This window comes from Physella acuta, unplaced genomic scaffold (genome assembly GCF_028476545.2).
Source record: "Physella acuta isolate Inbredline_101_S28 unplaced genomic scaffold, ASM2847654v3 ptg001190l, whole genome shotgun sequence".
NCBI classification, from domain to species: domain Eukaryota; kingdom Metazoa; phylum Mollusca; class Gastropoda; family Physidae; genus Physella; species Physella acuta.
In genome coordinates this window covers 302,657-321,940 of record NW_026732707.1, presented here as the reverse complement: position 1 = coordinate 321,940, position 19,284 = coordinate 302,657, and the positions used below count along the sequence as shown (strand labels likewise).

At 36.1% G+C, this 19,284-nt stretch overlaps 1 protein-coding gene across 1 annotated transcript; it reads left to right on the top strand.

Moving 5' to 3' along the window:
* Window positions 1–4,964: 4,964 nt before the first annotated feature.
* On the top strand, window positions 4,965–18,787 carry LOC131956972 (calcyphosin-like protein). The gene is made up of 8 exons (XM_059321658.1): window positions 4,965–4,980; window positions 6,653–6,750; window positions 7,847–7,997; window positions 12,136–12,313; window positions 12,493–12,556; window positions 13,258–13,403; window positions 17,150–17,263; window positions 17,852–18,787. The coding sequence occupies exons 3-7, from the start codon at window positions 7,861–7,863 to the stop codon at window positions 17,261–17,263; spliced, it is 639 nt and encodes a 212-aa protein (XP_059177641.1). The 5' UTR covers window positions 4,965–4,980; window positions 6,653–6,750; window positions 7,847–7,860; the 3' UTR covers window positions 17,852–18,787.
* Window positions 18,788–19,284: the final 497 nt, after the last annotated feature.

Here is a 19,284-nt window from a genome sequence, read left to right as displayed (position 1 = left end):
TAAGTCGTGGGATAAAGCGCTCTCAGTCTCATTTAGGCCTTGCACCACCATCTAAAACTTTGCTATAAGTTGGGAGATGATCCTTTTTCCTCACAACTGTAAGTGAGGAGTCAGATTGCCGCCTCACTGTCATGCTGTAAGTGACCACCTTTGCAGCTCAGCCCCTCCCTTAAAACTTCGAAACAAATGTGTATTACTCTGTATAATAACACTAATAATTACAAAAAAAAACATATTCTTAACCTTTCATCGAAATAAAAAAAATTAAATTGACAATAATCAATGTGGCAGGATAAGAAAAAAATTGACGGTAAATAAAATATACAAGAGATTTGTTCCTTTTTATCTTGGCTACCTTAAAACATAGACATTTTTTAAATTGTTTAATTGTATTCATAAAGTTGAATCTAATTTAACCATCCCTTGAAATAACAGCAAAATCGGTAGGATTTTTATTTTCTAGTATGTAAAGTGTAGAGGAATTATTGTAATCGTGCATGAAAACGAAATCGAGATTTTCACAAACCTTGATGTTTTACACGAAAATCTAAGTTTAGCAATTTTGTGTGTATGTGTGTGTGTGTTGTGTGTGTGTCTGTCTGTCTGTCTGTCTGTCTATGAACATTATAACTTGAGTACCGTTGCAGCTAAGTTGACGAAATTTCATATAAATTTGCATTTTTTTAATGACCTTTCAGCGATCCCAGATAAACAGGCAGTGGTACTTTTTCAACTGTCCTTGTCAGTTTTTCAAAAAAAAAAAAAAAAAAAAAAAAAAAAACATGTAACTTGAGAACTGTTTTAGATAGATAGACGAAATTTTACATTTAAGTAGCCTAAATTATCAAATGCTCTATTTTGTTGCATATTTTGAGTAAATTCCGCTGAATTTCCGATTTATCAAATAACGCATATGGATTTATCTTTAACTTGATTATTCTGTGTATCGTCCGTCACGGTGGGAAAATTGCGAACAAAATTTCGAACGCTTAGATCTATATCGTACCAAGTTATTTTAAATTTTTCACGTTGGTCGAACGCTTATATCGTACCAAGTTATTTTAAATTTTCACGTTGGTCGAAAGCTTATATCGTACCAAGTTATGTTAAATTTTCACGTTGGTCGAACGCTTATATCGTACCAAGTTATTTTAAATTTTTCACGTTGGTCGAACGCTTATATCGTACCAAGTTATTTAAAATTTTTCACGTTGGTCGAACGCTTATATCGTACCAAGTTATTTAAAATTTTTCACGTTGGTCGAACGCTTATATCGTACCAAGTTATTTAAAATTTTTCACGTTGGTCGAACGCTTATATCGTACCAAGTTATTTTAAATTTTTCACGTTGGTCGAACGCTTAGATCTATATCGTACCAAGTTATTTTAAATTTTTCACGTTGGTCGAACGCTTATATCGTACCAAGTTATTTTAAATTTTTCACGTTGGTCGAACGCTTATATCGTACCAAGTTATTTTAAATTTTTCACGTTGGTCGAACGCTTATATCGTACCAAGTTATTTAAAATTTTTCACGTTGGTCGAACGCTTATATCGTACCAAGTTATTTTAAATTTTTCACGTTGGTCGAACGCTTATATCGTACCAAGTTATTTTAAATTTTTCACGTTGGTCGAACGCTTATATCGTACCAAGTTATTTAAAAATTTTCACGTTGGTCGAACGCTTATATCGTACCAAGTTATTTAAAATTTTTCACGTTGGTCGAACGCTTATATCGTACCAAGTTATTTAAAATTTTTCACGTTGGTCGAACGCTTATATCGTACCAAGTTATTTAAAATTTTTCACGTTGGTCGAACGCTTATATCGTACCAAGTTATTTAAAAATTTTCACGTTGGTCGAACGCTTATATCGTACCAAGTTATTTTAAATTTTTCACGTTGGTCGAACGCTTAGATCTATATCGTACCAAGTTATTTTAAATTTTTCACGTTGGTCGAACGCTTATATCGTACCAAGTTATTTTAAATTTTTCACGTTGGTCGAACGCTTATATCGTACCAAGTTATTTTAAATTTTTCACGTTGGTCGAACGCTTATATCATACCAAGTTATTTTAAATTTTTCACGTTGGTCGAACGCTTATATCGTACCAAGTTATTTTAAATTTTTCACGTTGGTCGAACGCTTATATCGTACCAAGTTATTTTAAATTTTTCACGTTGGTCGAACGCTTAGATCTATTTTATTTTTAAAAATTCAGTATTTAATACAAGATTAAAAATCATATCTATATTCCGAGTTGGCAAACCCTTAGTGTTATAAAGAATATTCCGAGTTGGCAAACCCTTAGTGTTATAAAGAATATTCCGAGTTGGCAAACCCTTAGTGTTATAAAGAATATTCCGAGTTGGCAAACCCTTAGTGTTATAAAGAATATTCCGAGTTGGCAAACCCTTAGTGTTATAAAGAATATTCCGAGTTGGCAAACCCTTAGTGTTATAAAGAATATTTCGAGTTGGCAAACCCTTAGTGTTATAAAGAATATTCCGAGTTGGCAAACCCTTAGTGTTATAAAGAATATTCCGAGTTGGCAAACCCTTAGTGTTATAAAGAATATTCCGAGTTGGCAAACCCTTAGTGTTATAAAGAATATTCCAGAAAGTTTAGGGAAGATGACTCCCACTTATTGATGTTCAAGATAACACTAATAATTACCATACAACTCTTTACGACTAATTAGATGATAATATTAATAATCTTACTCTTTTAATTAAGACCCTTAACTCTATACTTTGATAGTCGAATTCGAAATGAAAGAAACTTTGCCAGTGGCGTCGCTGGGTCGGGTGTCACCCTGTGCGGCACATCTTGGTGTCACCCCCTCCAAAGAAACAACGTATATATATATATATATATATATATATATATATATATATATATATATATATATATATATATATATATATATATATATATATATATATATATATATGTAAGCCCTGCTAGGAGGGGATACCTAAAAATCTACCCTTCTAGGCTTATCTAACTAACTACTGTCCGGTCAGTGCAACCGTGGTAGAACCCACAGTGGTTAAACCCTAACCTTAGTCTAAATAATAAGCTACTAAAATAAAACAAAAAAACCTTTACAGTTAATAAAATTTATTTAACAAAATAATGACTAGAATCTAGTATAAAATTTATTCAACAAAATATGGAACCAAAAGTTATAAAAAAAGAATAGATAAAAACTGACACAAAACAGAACCAAACGAAACAAACTTTTTACATCAAACAAAACATTACGTTTGACCATTTGCTGGTGTTGCGCCGACTTATGATGTCTAGGATGGTCCAGGCCCTGACACACAGAAACCTCCCTTCATCCATTCTCGACATCCAAAAGTCCACACCAAACAAAACACTACGTAAAACCACTACGTACAATACATTACGTAGAACACAATACGTACACAACAAACTTTTTACACCAAACAAAACAATTCATATATAACAAAACAATTCATATATAACAAAACACCCAGCCAAGTTGCCCAAGCAACCTCACTCCACGCGTGCGGTGCGCCACGCAGAAATCTGACCCGACCTACATCTCGCCGCGGGTCAAAAAAAGGAAGAAAATCACTCCGAGCGGTCAATTTATACTGACCGCTTCGAGCGGAAGGGGGACCCCGTGCTGTTCCCCATTGGACCACCATGCACTCCCAGATTCGCAACAAATAAAATAATACGGTCAATTTATACTGACCGCTTCGAGCGGAAGGGGGACCCCGTGCTGTTCCCCATTGGACCACCATGCACTCCCAGATTCGCAACAAATAAAATAATACGGTCAATTTATACTGACCGCTTCGAGCGGAAGGGGGACCCCGTGCTGTTCCCCATTGGACCACCATGCACTCCCAGATTCGCAACAAATAAAATAATACGGTCAATTTATACTGACCGCTTCGAGCGGAAGGGGGACCCCGTGCTGTTCCCCATTGGACCACCATGCACTCCCAGATTCGCAACAAATAAAATAATACGGTCAATTTATACTGACCGCTTCGAGCGGAAGGGGGACCCCGTGCTGTTCCCCATTGGACCACCATGCACTCCCAGATTCGCAACAAATAAAATAATACGGTCAATTTATACTGACCGCTTCGAGCGGAAGGGGGACCCCGTGCTGTTCCCCATTGGACCACCATGCACTCCCAGATTCGCAACAAATAAAATAATACAAAAAAATCCATTCACCCGCTCACATATATATATATATATATATATATATATATATATATATATATATATATATATATATATATATATATATATATATATATATATATGTATATATAATTGTTGATTTGAACTTAAAAGAATAATTAATTTTAATTCATCATTAATGGAACTGGCAAAATGGCATTTTTTCCAGCACATTTTGCAAGTTCTTTTGCCCTGGTGTCACCCCCTACATGGTGTCACCCGGTGCGGTCCGCACCCCCGCCCCGCCCTCGTTACGCCTCTGAACTTTGTCGACAACCGAAAAACATGAAGGCAGCAAGACCACAATATAAGCCAAACAAGGTATAGCATTTGTTGTTGATAAGAGTTGATTGATTAGAAACAACTAATTATGATATTTCTATGAGAGCACGATCTCCAGCTTTGAAGACCCAGCTGCTGTACCGATGACTGACGGAATAAAACACTACATTACAGCGGCTTAGACTATAGTTTGCCGGCAGGTTATATTTGAATTAGCGGCTGGACGGATCAGTCATAGCGACGTGTGTCGGATAATATCCATGTTATTTTAGTCTGTGCTGATAAAGTTCGTTATGTTTTCTCTTATCAAATATATTGTGTGTCACAAATAAACGATCCAATATTATTAGATCAATAGAGTTCGAGCTGAAAACGAAGACAACTGATTTTCACACTCGATCAATAAGCGCACGTTTTGAACTTTTGTGTATTGGGGAAACTTAGTGATCTTTTTAGGTAAAAAAAATAATTAAAACACTTAGCAATCAAACAATTAATTCATTAGTAACAACAAAAAATCTACTACAAATTTTTACTATACTACCGCCCAAAAAGCCCGCGGCGCAAAATCGTACCCTGCCGGGGCGCTGGCGACGTGCCTAATTATATTTAGCGAACAACTCTAAAATCCAATCTGATGTATAGTCTTTCGCAATGTTTAAAACGAACGTAGGCACCATAGTGCTCACGGGATAGCCCAAGGCACCAAATTGCACCCTCCCTGGGCGCCAGCAAACGCATCTGATCAATGAAGTGAATGACTATAATGCCCCATCTTATCCATAGTCTATCAAACGTAGGCGTCATAGCGCTCACGGTAAAGACGGGGGCGCCAATTCGCATTCTGCCGGGGGCCGCCCGTGTGAAAATAAATTCCCCCCTCCACCCACTCTCATTAACTCCACACAGTTTTATAGCACTCGGATAGACGACGTCGAACCGCATCTGACTTTCATTTTTTAATATACCGTATATAGAGAAGAACCGCACCCTCCCGGGGGCGCAGACTATGCGAAATTTAAAAATATTTATTTTACAGAAACTTCCCCGAGAGTGTTCTAAGTTTGATGGCGATCGGATGAACGGCGTCAAACCGCAATCGACCTTTATTTTTATATACTGATATAGAGAAAAAACAAATGGCGCCCTACCGTGGCGCCGCCCATGTGAATTAAACTCTTCTCAACAACTTCCCAAAGTTTCACGGCGATGTGATAAGAGGTGTAGTAATGCATAAACACACACACACACACACATACAGTATACAGACACACATAAATAGCTTTTTAAATAGATAGAATGACAGACAGACAGACAGACAGACAGACAGACAGACAGACAGACAGACAGACAGACAGATAGATAGATAGATATATTTCATTATTAATATAACTATATAATATAACGTAGTAATTTCTTTTACACGAGTATACAAAACAAAATATTGTATACGCCTACTAGTAGGTCTAATAAGGCTACTTACAAGATCTACTTAGTACTTACAAAGTGGAGGTTTGATCGTGTTTAAGTCAACTGTAAACATAGACTTAGCTAAGGCTAGGCCTAATCTAAACATAGTATTGTTCCATGGGTGGGTGTGGAAGCAGGGATGAGATCAGAGTTTCTTCCAGGCATCTCCAGGCGAAGCCCCCCCCCCCCCCGAAAATTTTTTACCGCCCCCCCCCCCCCCGAACGAAATGAAATTTATATAATTTATATAGAAAATATATACTTTTAACAGTGTCCGCCCCCCCCCCCCCCCCCGAAGAAAGTCTACCGCCCCCCGAAAGTTCCAAGTGCCCCCCCCCCCCCCCGGAGAAAAAAGTCTGGAAGAAACACTGGATGAGATTGATTTTCAGCAATTCAGAAAAGGATCTTTGAGACTCCAAACCAAAAATTGAGAACCGTTTATGTAAGATCGTAGGACGTGTCACGACTCGTTGCCTTGGTATCGATGTCAATACGGGAAAGTAAAAACTAGAACCAAATCTAAAAAATGGATATAGAAAATATAAGACACAACGCAGAAATTACACCTTGAAACTTAATGTTTATGCACATTTATAAGGAATTTCCTAGAGGATTATTATTATTTCACTATGCAGACATTATTTTTTAAAATCAATAGGCTCTCAGCAGAATATTTGTAGCCGTGACCTACATTTCTAAATATGGATTAACACACTCGGAACGACGCTAGAAGAGGACGGACAGTCTCACTGAAAGGTAAAATAAACTTTCTAGGCCACATATCTGCTTCCCATTTTCATTTCATTGATTTTAATACTAGCATGCAATTTCTTACTATTGATACATTGAAAACAATTAATGTTTTAACACGAGCTTCAACGGCGTATTTTATAGTCCTAGTAGTTAAACTCTAACACTAACACACTCTAAGTATAGACGTTTACTGCAGTTTATACTTTAGGCTTAGATTGGTTGTTTTTTTTTGTTAGATCTAATAACTTACTAAGTCGTCTAAATATGTAGATTATTTATCATTATAATTAATAGAATTAGGAATAGTTTTGTCAAAGGTGTGTCTGTCTGGTGTGATTGGGGATTGACAGTCAGTGTGGCGTAATAAGGTTTGGTGTCACCTGGTGCTGTGAATGAGGCTGCCCCTAGTGGCGTCTCTAGGTAAGGTGTCATCACAAGATGTCACCCACCCCTTCCCTCACAAAAGATTATATATATATATATATATATATATATATATATATATATATATATATATATATATATATATATATATATATATATATATATATATTCGGGGGGGGGGACGAAGACGACACTGATAAAAGTATATATTTTCTATATAAATTTTGTTTGGGGGAGGGGGTAGACTTTCTTTATGGATCCCACTCTCCCCCTCCCCCCCCCCCCCCCACCACCCCCTTAACTGATATCTGGAAGTAACTCCGACACCGACTTCTACTTTTAATGTATATGAGAATGAGTTCTATGCAGACCAAAGATATTCATCCAACCTATGAATATAAAAGATCTTTACCGTGTATGGTTATGTGGTACTAAACTTATTATTATTAACCCATTCCATTGCAAAACATATACATTTTTGTTAAATAATACTAAATTTAAGAACCAAAATTATATAAGGCATGCATTAATTGTTTTAAAAGGCTTGGCAACTAACTACGTGTCAAAAAAATAGTGTAAAAAAAAAAAAAAATATATATATATATATATATATATATATATATATATATATATATATATATATATATATATATATATATATATATATATATATATATAATCTTGACTAAACAAGACTCATGAATGACCTCCCCAGATTTTTGTATCACTATGGCTGACATGACGAGATTAAACGAGGATCTAAAGGTCAAGGCCAGAATGAGCAAAGCTCACGCCAAAGATCCTCTTGAGTTAGTGCAAGCTCAGTTCCTGGCTCGAGGGGCTAGTGGTATCAAAGGAGCTCAAAGGTATGTCACACCCCAAGCTGACCACAAGCATATCTGACCCCATGTCTCTATATCTGACCCCATGTCTCTATATCTGACCCCATGTCTCTATATCTGACCCCATGTCTCTATATCTGACCCCATGTCTCTATATCTGACCCCATGTCTCTATATCTGACCCCATGTCTCTATATCTGACCACAAGCATATCTGACCCCATCTCTCTATATCTGACCCCATGTCTCTATATCTGACCACAAGCATATCTGACCCCATGTCTCTATATCTGACCCCATGTCTCTATATCTGACCCCATGTCTCTATATCTGACCACAAGCATATCTGACCCCATGTCTCTATATCTGACCCCATGTCTCTATATCTGACCCCATGTCTCTATATCTGACCCCATCTCTCTATATCTGACCCCATGTCTCTATATCTGACCCCATGTCTCTATATCTGACCCCATGTCTCTATATCTGACCCCATGTCTCTATATCTGACCCCATGTCTCTATATCTGACCCCATGTCTCTATATCTGACCACAAGCATATCTGACCCCATGTCTCTATATCTGACCCCATGTCTCTATATCTGACCCCATGTCTCTATATCTGACCCCATGTCTCTATATCTGACCCCATGTCTCTATATCTGACCCCATGTCTCTATATCTGACCCCATGTCTCTATATCTGACCCCATGTCTCTATATCTGACCACAAGCATATCTGACCCCATGTCTCTATATCTGACCCCATGTCTCTATATCTGACCCCATGTCTCTATATCTGACCCCATGTCTCTATATCTGACCCCATCTCTCTATATCTGACCCCATGTCTCTATATCTGACCCCATGTCTCTATATCTGACCCCATGTCTCTATATCTGACCACCAAGTTTCTGTGCTATTCAATCAGAGTGAGAGTGTAAAAACGAAAGAAAACTTGTTTAACTGTAACATTGTGAAGCACCTGTGACACTACTTGCAAATAGCTGGAATGTTAACCCAGTAGCTAACCAGGTGGTCGTAATGACGCATCTGTAGGGTAGATGGTTTCATAGCACATATGTGACATGTGTGTTCGCTCCATACAGCACATATGTGACATGTGTTAGTTTGTTACCAGGGAACCCCGAGAAATTAAAAAGGGGCTCCAATCGCTAGATGGAAATTTTCCAATTTTCCCCATCAAACCCTAACCCAAGACGTACAATATAGCCAGGCCTGCAATGAATTTTTAAAAAAAAAACGATAATTGAAAGTATTTTTTAGGATATAAAACTTAATGAAGGCATTCATTAAAATTATAAACCAAAATATCAGGTTTCATTGTAAATAATGGTTACAGTATAAGCAACTTCTTTAAGCTGTGCATCTTTATGTCATTATTCAGTTCACTTAAAACATCAGGTTCCATTGACTTCAATGTGTGTTATGCTTTGCAAGCTATTCTTAATGTACTTACGTGTAGAGAATGATCTCTGGCCAGCTACGTGCTACACAACAAACGATTGCATGTTTGGCCAAAGAAATTGTTTTTATGTAATGCCGATGAAAAGCAACACACAGTAATATTTTAATTTGGAATAATTGATAATGACAAGTAGAGAGTAAGAAACTCTAATGAAGAAAACTGTTTTAACTAAATGTGTTTTTAGTAGAGTTAACAAAACATTTCGTAAAAAAAGTTTTAATAACAAGCTTTTATGTAATAATGCACTAAAAAGAAGAAAATTAATTATACACTACTATTTAAATAACTATATAGAAAGAGCTTGTTATTAAATCGTTTTTTTAAAATAAAAGTCGAGAATGTAGATCTGATCAGTTTCTCTGTGGGCATTTGGCGCACTTCGTGCGTGGAGGCATTTTTTTTTTTTTTTAAATTATTTTTATGTGTGATTTGTATGGAAGGTAATGGTGGAGGCCCTATGCTCCATAAGGGGCAAAGAGGACTAAGTCAAGTAAGTCAAGTGATTTGTATGAAAGCGACTGCCGATGTTCCTCTTTTTTTTTCTTTTTCGTCTAAAACGAGATAGCGGACATCGGCAGGTCTGGTACACACGTGGTGTTTTTTTTTTTTGAAGATTTGAAATTTAGTTTTCTATTTCCTAAACCCTTAGCGTGTGTTTTAGACCATGTGGTTTAGATCGTTATGTTTAGGAGGGTTTCCTAAACTGGTTTGAATGCGTTGAGGTTGCTTTTGCAACTTGGCTGGGTGTTTTGTATGTATTGTTTTGTATGTGGCGTTTTATTTGCTGTTTTGTGTGTTTGGTGCGGATGTAAGAAGGCGTTCGGTTGCCGTAGGGGATAGGAAGGTTGTCTGTGTGGTCATGGCCTAGACTATCCGAGGCATCGAAGGTACATAATATTCCATCGAAAGTTGTGTGTTTTCTTTGTTTAGTGTTTGATTAGACGTTTGTTTAGGATGTTCTGGATTTGAAATGATGTTTAAATGTTTTTATTTATGGTTCCATTTTTAAATGTAAATAAAACTGTAAGCTTATTTTTTTTTTTTTTTTATCTAGTCTAAGGTTAAGATTTTAACCACCGTGTGTTTTACCACGGTTGCACTGACCGGACAGTTTATTTAGATACGCCTAGGAGAGTAGATAGTAGTTATCTCCCCCCCCCCCAGCAAGGCGTACACACACACACACACACACACACACATATATATATATATATATATATATATATATATATATATATATATATATATATATATATATATATATATATGAGTATCATAAAAAAGCAATTTTACTCTACCAAATTCGTAAAGCACTAAGGGGCATATGGATTTTGAAGAAAAAAAAATATATGTAGGGTAGTTACGAAAACAACTGTCAACAAGGACAAGGTCAATGCCAAAACGGAATCTAGCTATAATGTGTAAACAACACAAACACCACAATTGATAACAACGTAATAGTTGTCTGTCAGCAAGGCCAAATTTGAACCGAGTTATTATGTGTGAGCGGGTAATGTATTATTTGTATTATTATTATATTTTTGTGTGCGAATCGGTGGGTGAATGTTTTACTGGACTTCGGCTACGGGGTATTTAAGGCCGAATGACCGCTTGTATTAGTCCTTATTACCTTATAGTCAGAATGTGGATCTGGTCAGTTTCGATGTGGGCGTTTTGGCGCACCACGTGTGTGGAATGGGGTTACATTTGCAACTTGGCTGTGTGTTTTGTATGTTTTGTTTTGTTGTTTTGTTTTGTATGTTGTGTTTTGTATGTTGTGTTTTTATGTTGTGTTTTGTTGTTTTGTTTGTTTAGTGTTTGGTTCGATAGTTTTGTTGTTTGGTTTGTTTAGTGTTTGGTTCGATAGTTTTGTTGTTTTGTTTGTTTAGTGTTTGGTTCGATAGTTTTGTTGTTTTGTTTGTTTCGTGTTTGGTTCGATAGTTTTGTTGTTTTGTTTGTTTAGTGTTTGGTTCGATAGTTTTGTTGTTTAGTTTGTTTAGTGTTTGGTTCGATAGTTTTGTTGTTTTGTTTGTTTAGTGTTTGGTTCGATAGTTTTGTTGTTTTGTTTGTTTAGTGTTTGGTTCGATAGTTTTGTTGTTTTGTTTGTTTAGTGTTTGGTTCGATAGTTTTGTTGTTTTGTTTGTTTAGTGTTTGGTTCGATAGTTTTGTTGTTTTGTTTGTTTAGTGTTTGGTTCGATAGTTTTGTTGTTTTGACATGTTTTGGTGAGGATGTTGCGCATATTTTTGTGCGTTTTTTTCCGTCTGGGAACCGAGGGTTTGTATTTTTCATCATACTCTAAATGAAATACGCCGGTGCTTATATCCTCTCCTATACAGAGTTTTTTCGAGGCATCTCTTCGGGGGGGCGAAGCCCCCCCCCCCCCCCCCCGAAAATTTTTTACCGCCCCCCCGAACGAAATGAAATTTATATAATTTATATAGAAAATATATACTTTTAACAGTGTCCGCCCCCCCCCCCCCCGAAGAAAGTCTACCGCCCCCCCGAAAATTTCAAGTGCCCCCCCCCCCCCGGAGAAAAAAGTCTGGAAGAAACACTGCTCCTATATTGGCGAGGAATGAACACTGTGCTTGAGGGGGCCTCATATCCCCATCCGGACGAAATAAGCACTACCATTAGAATAAATTGTCAATAACTATCTCCAACTATTTCTCAGACGATTTCGTATCATGGATGATGACAGTAACCGGAAGTTGTCATTCGAAGAATTCACCAAAGGTCTTCGTGATGTTGGCATCTCGCTACAAAAGGACCAAGAGATTGAACTGTTTCGTACGTTTGACAGGGACGGAGAAGGAACTATCAACTTTGACGAGTTTCTCAGGACTGTTCAAGTAAGTTACTACTGTCAGTCAGGTTGGTTGGAAACTGCAACAATAAGCATGGGGCAAGACCATACTACCTGTTCAATTAGTAATTAGCTATGATTACACTTAATTAACTTAATATAGTTTAAAAGGCGCACATTTTATTGAACTACTACTGACATGTCCTATTAAACATTATTTTTAAGCCTAAGATGAATGACAGAAGAAGAAAACTCGTTGAAGCTGCATTTGCAAAAATGGACAAAACAGGTGGCTGTCAATTCAATATATATATATATATATATATATATATATATATATATATATATATATATATATATATATATATATATATATATATATGTGTGTGTGTGTGTGTGTGTGTCTATATTTACAACAAGCGTCTATGGGAAATTAGACATTTGTCAAGCAATGTGGAGATCTGACATGCATAAATCGCTCGAATACATTTACAAAAAATGATCCTTTCTTACATTTTTTGGCCTGTATTACAAAACATCATTACAACAAATAAAAACATCAACACCCCCCTCCCCATCCCCTGTTGGGTTATAATAGTGTTATAATGACAAAATAGAAATAATATAATCCTAGGTACTGAATTTTTGAAAAAACGAGAAACCTTTTTTTTTTTTTTAAACTAGCATTAGTTTTTGATGTGTTGAAGAATGTGCTGATGATTAGAACATTTGAAGAATGTGTTAATGGTTAGAACATTTGAAGAATGTGTTGATGATTAGAACATTTGAAGAACGTGTTGGTGATTAGAACATTTGAAGAATGTGTTGATGATTAGAACATTTGAAGAATGTGTTGATGATTAGAACATTTGAAGAATGTGTTGATGATTAGAACATTTGAAGAATGTGTTGATGATTAGAACATTTGAAGAATGTGTTGGTGATTAGAACATTTGAAGAATGTGTTGGTGATTAGAACTTATCCTACAGGGGATGGTGTGATTACCGTCAAAGATATTGCTCTGTGTTACAACGCCAAGAAACACCCCAAGTTTTTGAGTGGGGAGTGGTCGGAAAACAAAGTCTACCAGGAGTTTCTCACTTGTTTTGAAGCTGAGGGCCATGTGGATGGATCGGTAAGGAAACATTTCAACAAACTTACATGCATAACACGCAACATTTCAACAAACTTACATGCATAACACGCAACATTTCAACAAACTTACATGCATAACACACAATGCAAATTCTAACCATCTTACGCGCATAACACGCAACATTTCAACAATCCTACATGCATAACACGCAACATTTCAACAATCCTACATGCATAACACGCAACATTTCAACAATCCTACATGCATAACACGCAACATTTCAACAATCCTACATGCATAACACGCAACATTTCAACAATCCTACATGCATAACACGCAACATTTCAACAATCCTACATGCTTACAAAAGTGAAATACCTGGTTATAACTTAGGCTTGATGAAAATAAACAGAAATGTAGCCTTAAACTCAACACATTATTTTCAAATTCTCTAGATTTGCAACTTTTATAACATTGATTCTAAAAATATTAAATTTCTGAATGATTTTTAGGCTTAAGCTTTTATTTTAATTTTTAACACGTTTTTAAAACGTTTTTCTTAACTCAGCTTCGCGTTTGTTTGTTTGTTTGGTTGTTTGGATGTTTGTTGTTAAAATTGACATCGAAAATTAGCCCACTTCTGATTGCTCTAGAGACCTGAAATTTGGCATGCATGCTACTTTCGCCTAACAATTTCAGATGCAATCATCAAAACTAGCAATTAGTGACCGTAATTAGCTTAATTTAATTACGCCCCAAGGACCATAAAATTGAGGACATGATTTCTAAAGATACCGACAAGACTGGAGGCCTATTGACACAGTTACTTCGGCCCCAATCGATGTGAGCGCGCTGGCCGTGATCGTATAGTGGTTAGTACTTCGCGTTGTGGCCGCGACAACCCAGGTTCGAATCCTGGTCGCTCAAGATTTTTAGTCCGTGTATTTATAAACACTTTTTTAAAAACCACGTTTTTCATGTGTAGCAACGGACTTAAAAGGAGAAAATAAAATACTTAAAAAAACTTTTTAAAAAACCACGTTTTTTATGTGTAGCAACGGACTAAAAAGGAGAACGGACACGGTAACACATTGTTAACGGTGACACGGTTGGTACGCTGGGCATGCTAAAATACACATAAACACGTTTTTCCTTAACTCAGCTTCGCATTTATTTGTTTGTTTATGGGAGATTTGATCACGTGATTCGTGAGTAGATCTCCACGCCAGCAACGTAAATTACACCCTTTCTCTGTTTAAAGCGTATCGGTCGCTCAAGATTTTTTTAGCCCGTGTATTTAAAAACACTTAGTCAAGTCATACTTAATCAAGTGATTAGATAAAGTAGAAAATAAACTATATAAAAAACTTTTTAAAAACCACGTTTTTCATGTGTAGCAACGGACTAAAAAGGAGAAAATAAAATACTTAAAAAAAACTTTTTAAAAAACCACGTTTTTCTTGTGGACTAAAAAGTAGAAAATAAATTTTCATACATTTGATGACAAAAAACGTGGGTCGGGCAGATGGGTCGGGAAATTTGATGGTGAACGTACCCACGTTTTTTGTCATCAAATGTATGAAAATTTATTTTCTACTTTTTAGTCCACAAGAAAAACGTGGTTTTTTAAAAAGTTTTTTTTAAGTATTTTATTAAAATTATTTTTACGGTCCCCTTGATTGCAAAATCTAAAAATAAATAAATAAACCGTGAGTAATCTCCCCTAAACTTTCGCGAATATTCTTATATGAAACAACAGGGGATGGCAACTCGGGATATAGACATGATTTATAATTCATTTTAAATACTTATACTTTTTTTAAATAGAATAAAATCTCGTAGAAAAAATAATTGCACACCAAGTGAACGCCAAATAAAATGTGCATAATAGTATTAATAGTGCGGAATATTATTAGTACTTTATAATTTCACATGTGGTTTTTGAGAAATCGGAAATAGTGAAAATTACTACTTCCGGTCAATGGAAATTACTCAAAATTTGAAAGAAGGCAGAAAATTAGATCTTTTACTTAATGTGAAATTTCATTTATCTATCTGAAATAGTACTCAAGTTATAGGCTTTTGAAAAATTCAAAGTAGAAAAAGTTCCGGTTATCGGAAATCGCTCAAAAGTCGATACGGATCTATGATTTTGATATAATGCTTAAATATGAAATTTCATCAACGTAGCTGTAATGGTACTCAGATTATCGTGTTTACAGACACACACATACATACACACACACATACAGACAAGATTGCAAAAATATGTTTTTCCGACTCAGGGAGCTGTAAAACGTCGAGATTTGCAAAAATCTCGAATTGTTTTTTTTTTTTTTTTGCACGATTACAAGACTTTCTCTATACTGCGTATAATCGAGAAAGTAATAAACCGGGAGTGATCTCCCCTAAACTTTCTCGAATATTCTTATATAAAACAACAGGGGATGGGAACTCGGGCAATAGACATGATTTTTAATCCATTTTAAATACTTTTAAAAATAGAATAAAATCTCGTAGACAAAAGAATTGCACACCAAGTGAACGCCAAATAAAAAAGTGCATACTAGTGCGCAATATTATTAGTACTTTAAAAATTTGCATTAGTTTTTTGAGAAATCGGAAGTAGCGTAAATTACTACTTCCGGTCAAGGGAAATTACTCAAAATTTAACAGAAGGTAGAAAATTAGATCTTTTACTCACATGTGAAACTTCATTTATCTATCTGAAATAGTACTCAAGTTATAGGCTTTTGAAAAATTCAAATTAGAAAAAGTACCACTTCCGGTTATCGGAAATCGCTCAAAAGTTGATACGGATCTACGATTTTGATAAAATACTTATATATGAAATTTCATCAACCTAGCTGTAACGGTACTCAAGTAATTGTGTTTACACACAGACACACACAGAAACACACACAGACACACAGACATACAGGCAGAATTGCAAAGCCCAGTTTTTCCGACTGGATTACGCATAAAACCTTTTAATTTTGATAAATCTGGATTGATAATTTTTGCCCGATTAAAATAAGTCCTCTATACTTCGGATGTGAAGAAGGACTGAGGTGTAATACGGTGAAAATTGTTAAAATTTCAAGTGATTTTTGTGCACGATTACAATACTTTCTCTATACTTCGTATATACGAGAAAGTAAAATACGTTTTTAATCCATGTCAGCAATATGATGGAAGGATTCTCGTCAACTCGGTCGCCTCCCTTACTGTTTGTTGTGGCATGGATTGCTTGAATGGCATATTAAATTGCACTTAATTTTCTTTTTAACCGTAACCATAAAGTGCTTTTCCTCATCCTAACTCTAGCCCTAACCCAAACCTAACCCTAAACTAACCCTAACCTATCCCTAACCTAACCCTAACTCTAGCCCTAAACTAAATCTAACCCTATCCTAACCCTATCCCTAAACTAAACCTAACCCTATCCCTATCCCCAAAACTAACCTAACCTAACCCTAACAAAGGTGGCAGAATGTTCTGGCGAGAGAGAGAGAGAGTGTATTCTACACTCTGCCTGTTATTTTGTATTGTATAGAATGACTAAGAAATGTATTTCATAATTTGAAAACCCATTTCAGGCATTGCATACATTGCCTAGGTATTCAATCAAATGCTGCTAAAATATACACATTGCGTCTTGAACCATAGTTAGTTGACATGTGTTTGTGTAACCCTAACTGCTAAGTCTCGGACCCTAGTAAGTTGACATGTGTGTGTGTGTGTGCGTGTAACTGCATTGAATTAACCTTGTTTTATTCTGCCAGGTGGAGTTGGAAGAATTTGTGTCCTACTATGCAGCTATCAGCTGTAGCATTGATAACGACGCTTACTTTGATCTGATGATGCGAAACAGCTGGGGGAGTGATCTCATAGTTTAGGTTTGTTGGTGCATTGATCTTATAGTTTAGGTTTGTTGGGGGAGTGATCTCATAGTTTAGGTTTGTTGGGGGAGTGATCTCATAGTTTAGGTTTGTTGGGGGAGTGATCTCATAGTTTAGGTTTGTTGGTGCATTGATCTCATAGTTTAGGTTTGTTGGGGGAGTGATCTCATAGTTTAGGTTTGTTGGGGGAGTGATCTCAGAAAACTTCAGAAATAAAATATTCATTTTTAAGGTACCTATTTCTAAAACAAGATAAAGCGAACAGTTATACATTACTTCGAATTAGGTGACTTGTACAGATAGTTCTTGTACAGATAAGCCGCGCCACTCATTCAAAAAGTGCACGCATAAAAAGTTAATCCCCGCCACTTTTGCCAGTTCTAATTTAATTCACGTAATCAACCTTAAGGATTTGGGTTAAAGGTACCAAAATACAGACCTTTTCAGGCAAATTATTAATATATCCCAATTTCACCCTCTGCAATAAAACCTAAAAGTACAAGTATCATACTCTTTTTTATATTTTTTTAAGGTCGCGTTGTTACATAGGAAGTAATATTTTGAATGTAATGGTTTTTGTTTCAGAAATGTTTTTGCTTGTGTGAGGCTCTAGACTCCAGCACCCTAGCAATGATGTGTCTATGATTTTATTACTTTATTTATTTTTTAAAGAGCATTCCAAGTTTTGAAGAATTATGTAGCCTTCTGGTAGGCTGTGCTGTTAAACTTTTATTATTTCCTCCAATTTTTAAAATTAGAGGCTACTGGTTGTAGCAAAAGTTTAGCAAAAGGAAGTCAAAGTAGTTGAAACAAGAAAAATAACACTTGTAAGTTAATGTAAGTCATTAAGTTAAGGGAAAATTCGAGCTGGGTCTAATGTACCAGTAAACTACCTTTACACTTGCGGCATGTATACTGTACATGTCTGGAAAAACTAATTTCGTTGTATGTAAATTATATCAGAACATGTATGGGGGGGGGGGGCTACTCACTTTTTGAGAAGTTTTTTTTATACGTGTATAGTATACATGTCGCAAGTGTAAACGCTGTGCTTTATAGGAGAAATGTCTGGCTCAGACAGTTTCAACTCCATAGATCTGACAAGCTGCAGTCATGTGTCGATCTGACAAGCTGCAGTCATGTGTAGATCTGACAAGCTGCAGTCATGTGTGGCCCATAGATCTGACAAGCTGCAGTCATGTGTAGATCTGACAAGCTGCAGTCATGTGTGGCCCATAGGTCTGACAAGCTGCAGTCATGTGTGGATCTGACAAGCTGCAGTCATGTGTGGCCTAGTTCAAAAGGGGGCTCTGAATCTTATCACATTTAATTAACAGAATGACAATTTTTGATCGACCTTTTATATTTTAAGGGTCTAAATATGCTCATTTTGCATCAGAAATAGCATGGAACAAACTTCACTGGGATTGCTAACAGTTGCTTAGTTTGATCATCATAAGTACAGCAATTGACCTAATCTAACTGATACTAATTTATTTTTTATTGAAATACTTGATCCAATGTCAAGCAGTTTGTTCTCTTGATGCTAGAGCATGGAGAAATGGACCATTCATCGTTAATAGCAAATAGCAGTAATTGATGTTTTATTTTAATGTTTATGAATGTGTTTGCAATAGATAGGAAATGTAATATGTTCCAAAAATGGGGGCGGGGGGTAGTACTGTGTACAGCACACCTCCACGACAGCCATTGGATAGGCTCTACTAGCAGGCTACAAGAAAGTTGTCATATTTTCAGTGGATAGGCTCTACTAGCAGGCTACAAGAAATTTCTCATATTTTCAGTTTGCGTATCAGATTGTATCTGAAACTTGTAATATTTGCACACAAAATTTTAACTGTGAGTGTCTAATGTCTGGCATTTGCTCACTCTGTTTGAAATGACCAGTGGACTAAATGTTGCCTTCATGAGCTGCGCTGACTGACAATTGAGATCAAGAACCATTCAAAGAATTTTGATTAAAATAGATGACAATAAATGACATAGTTCCTAGCTCA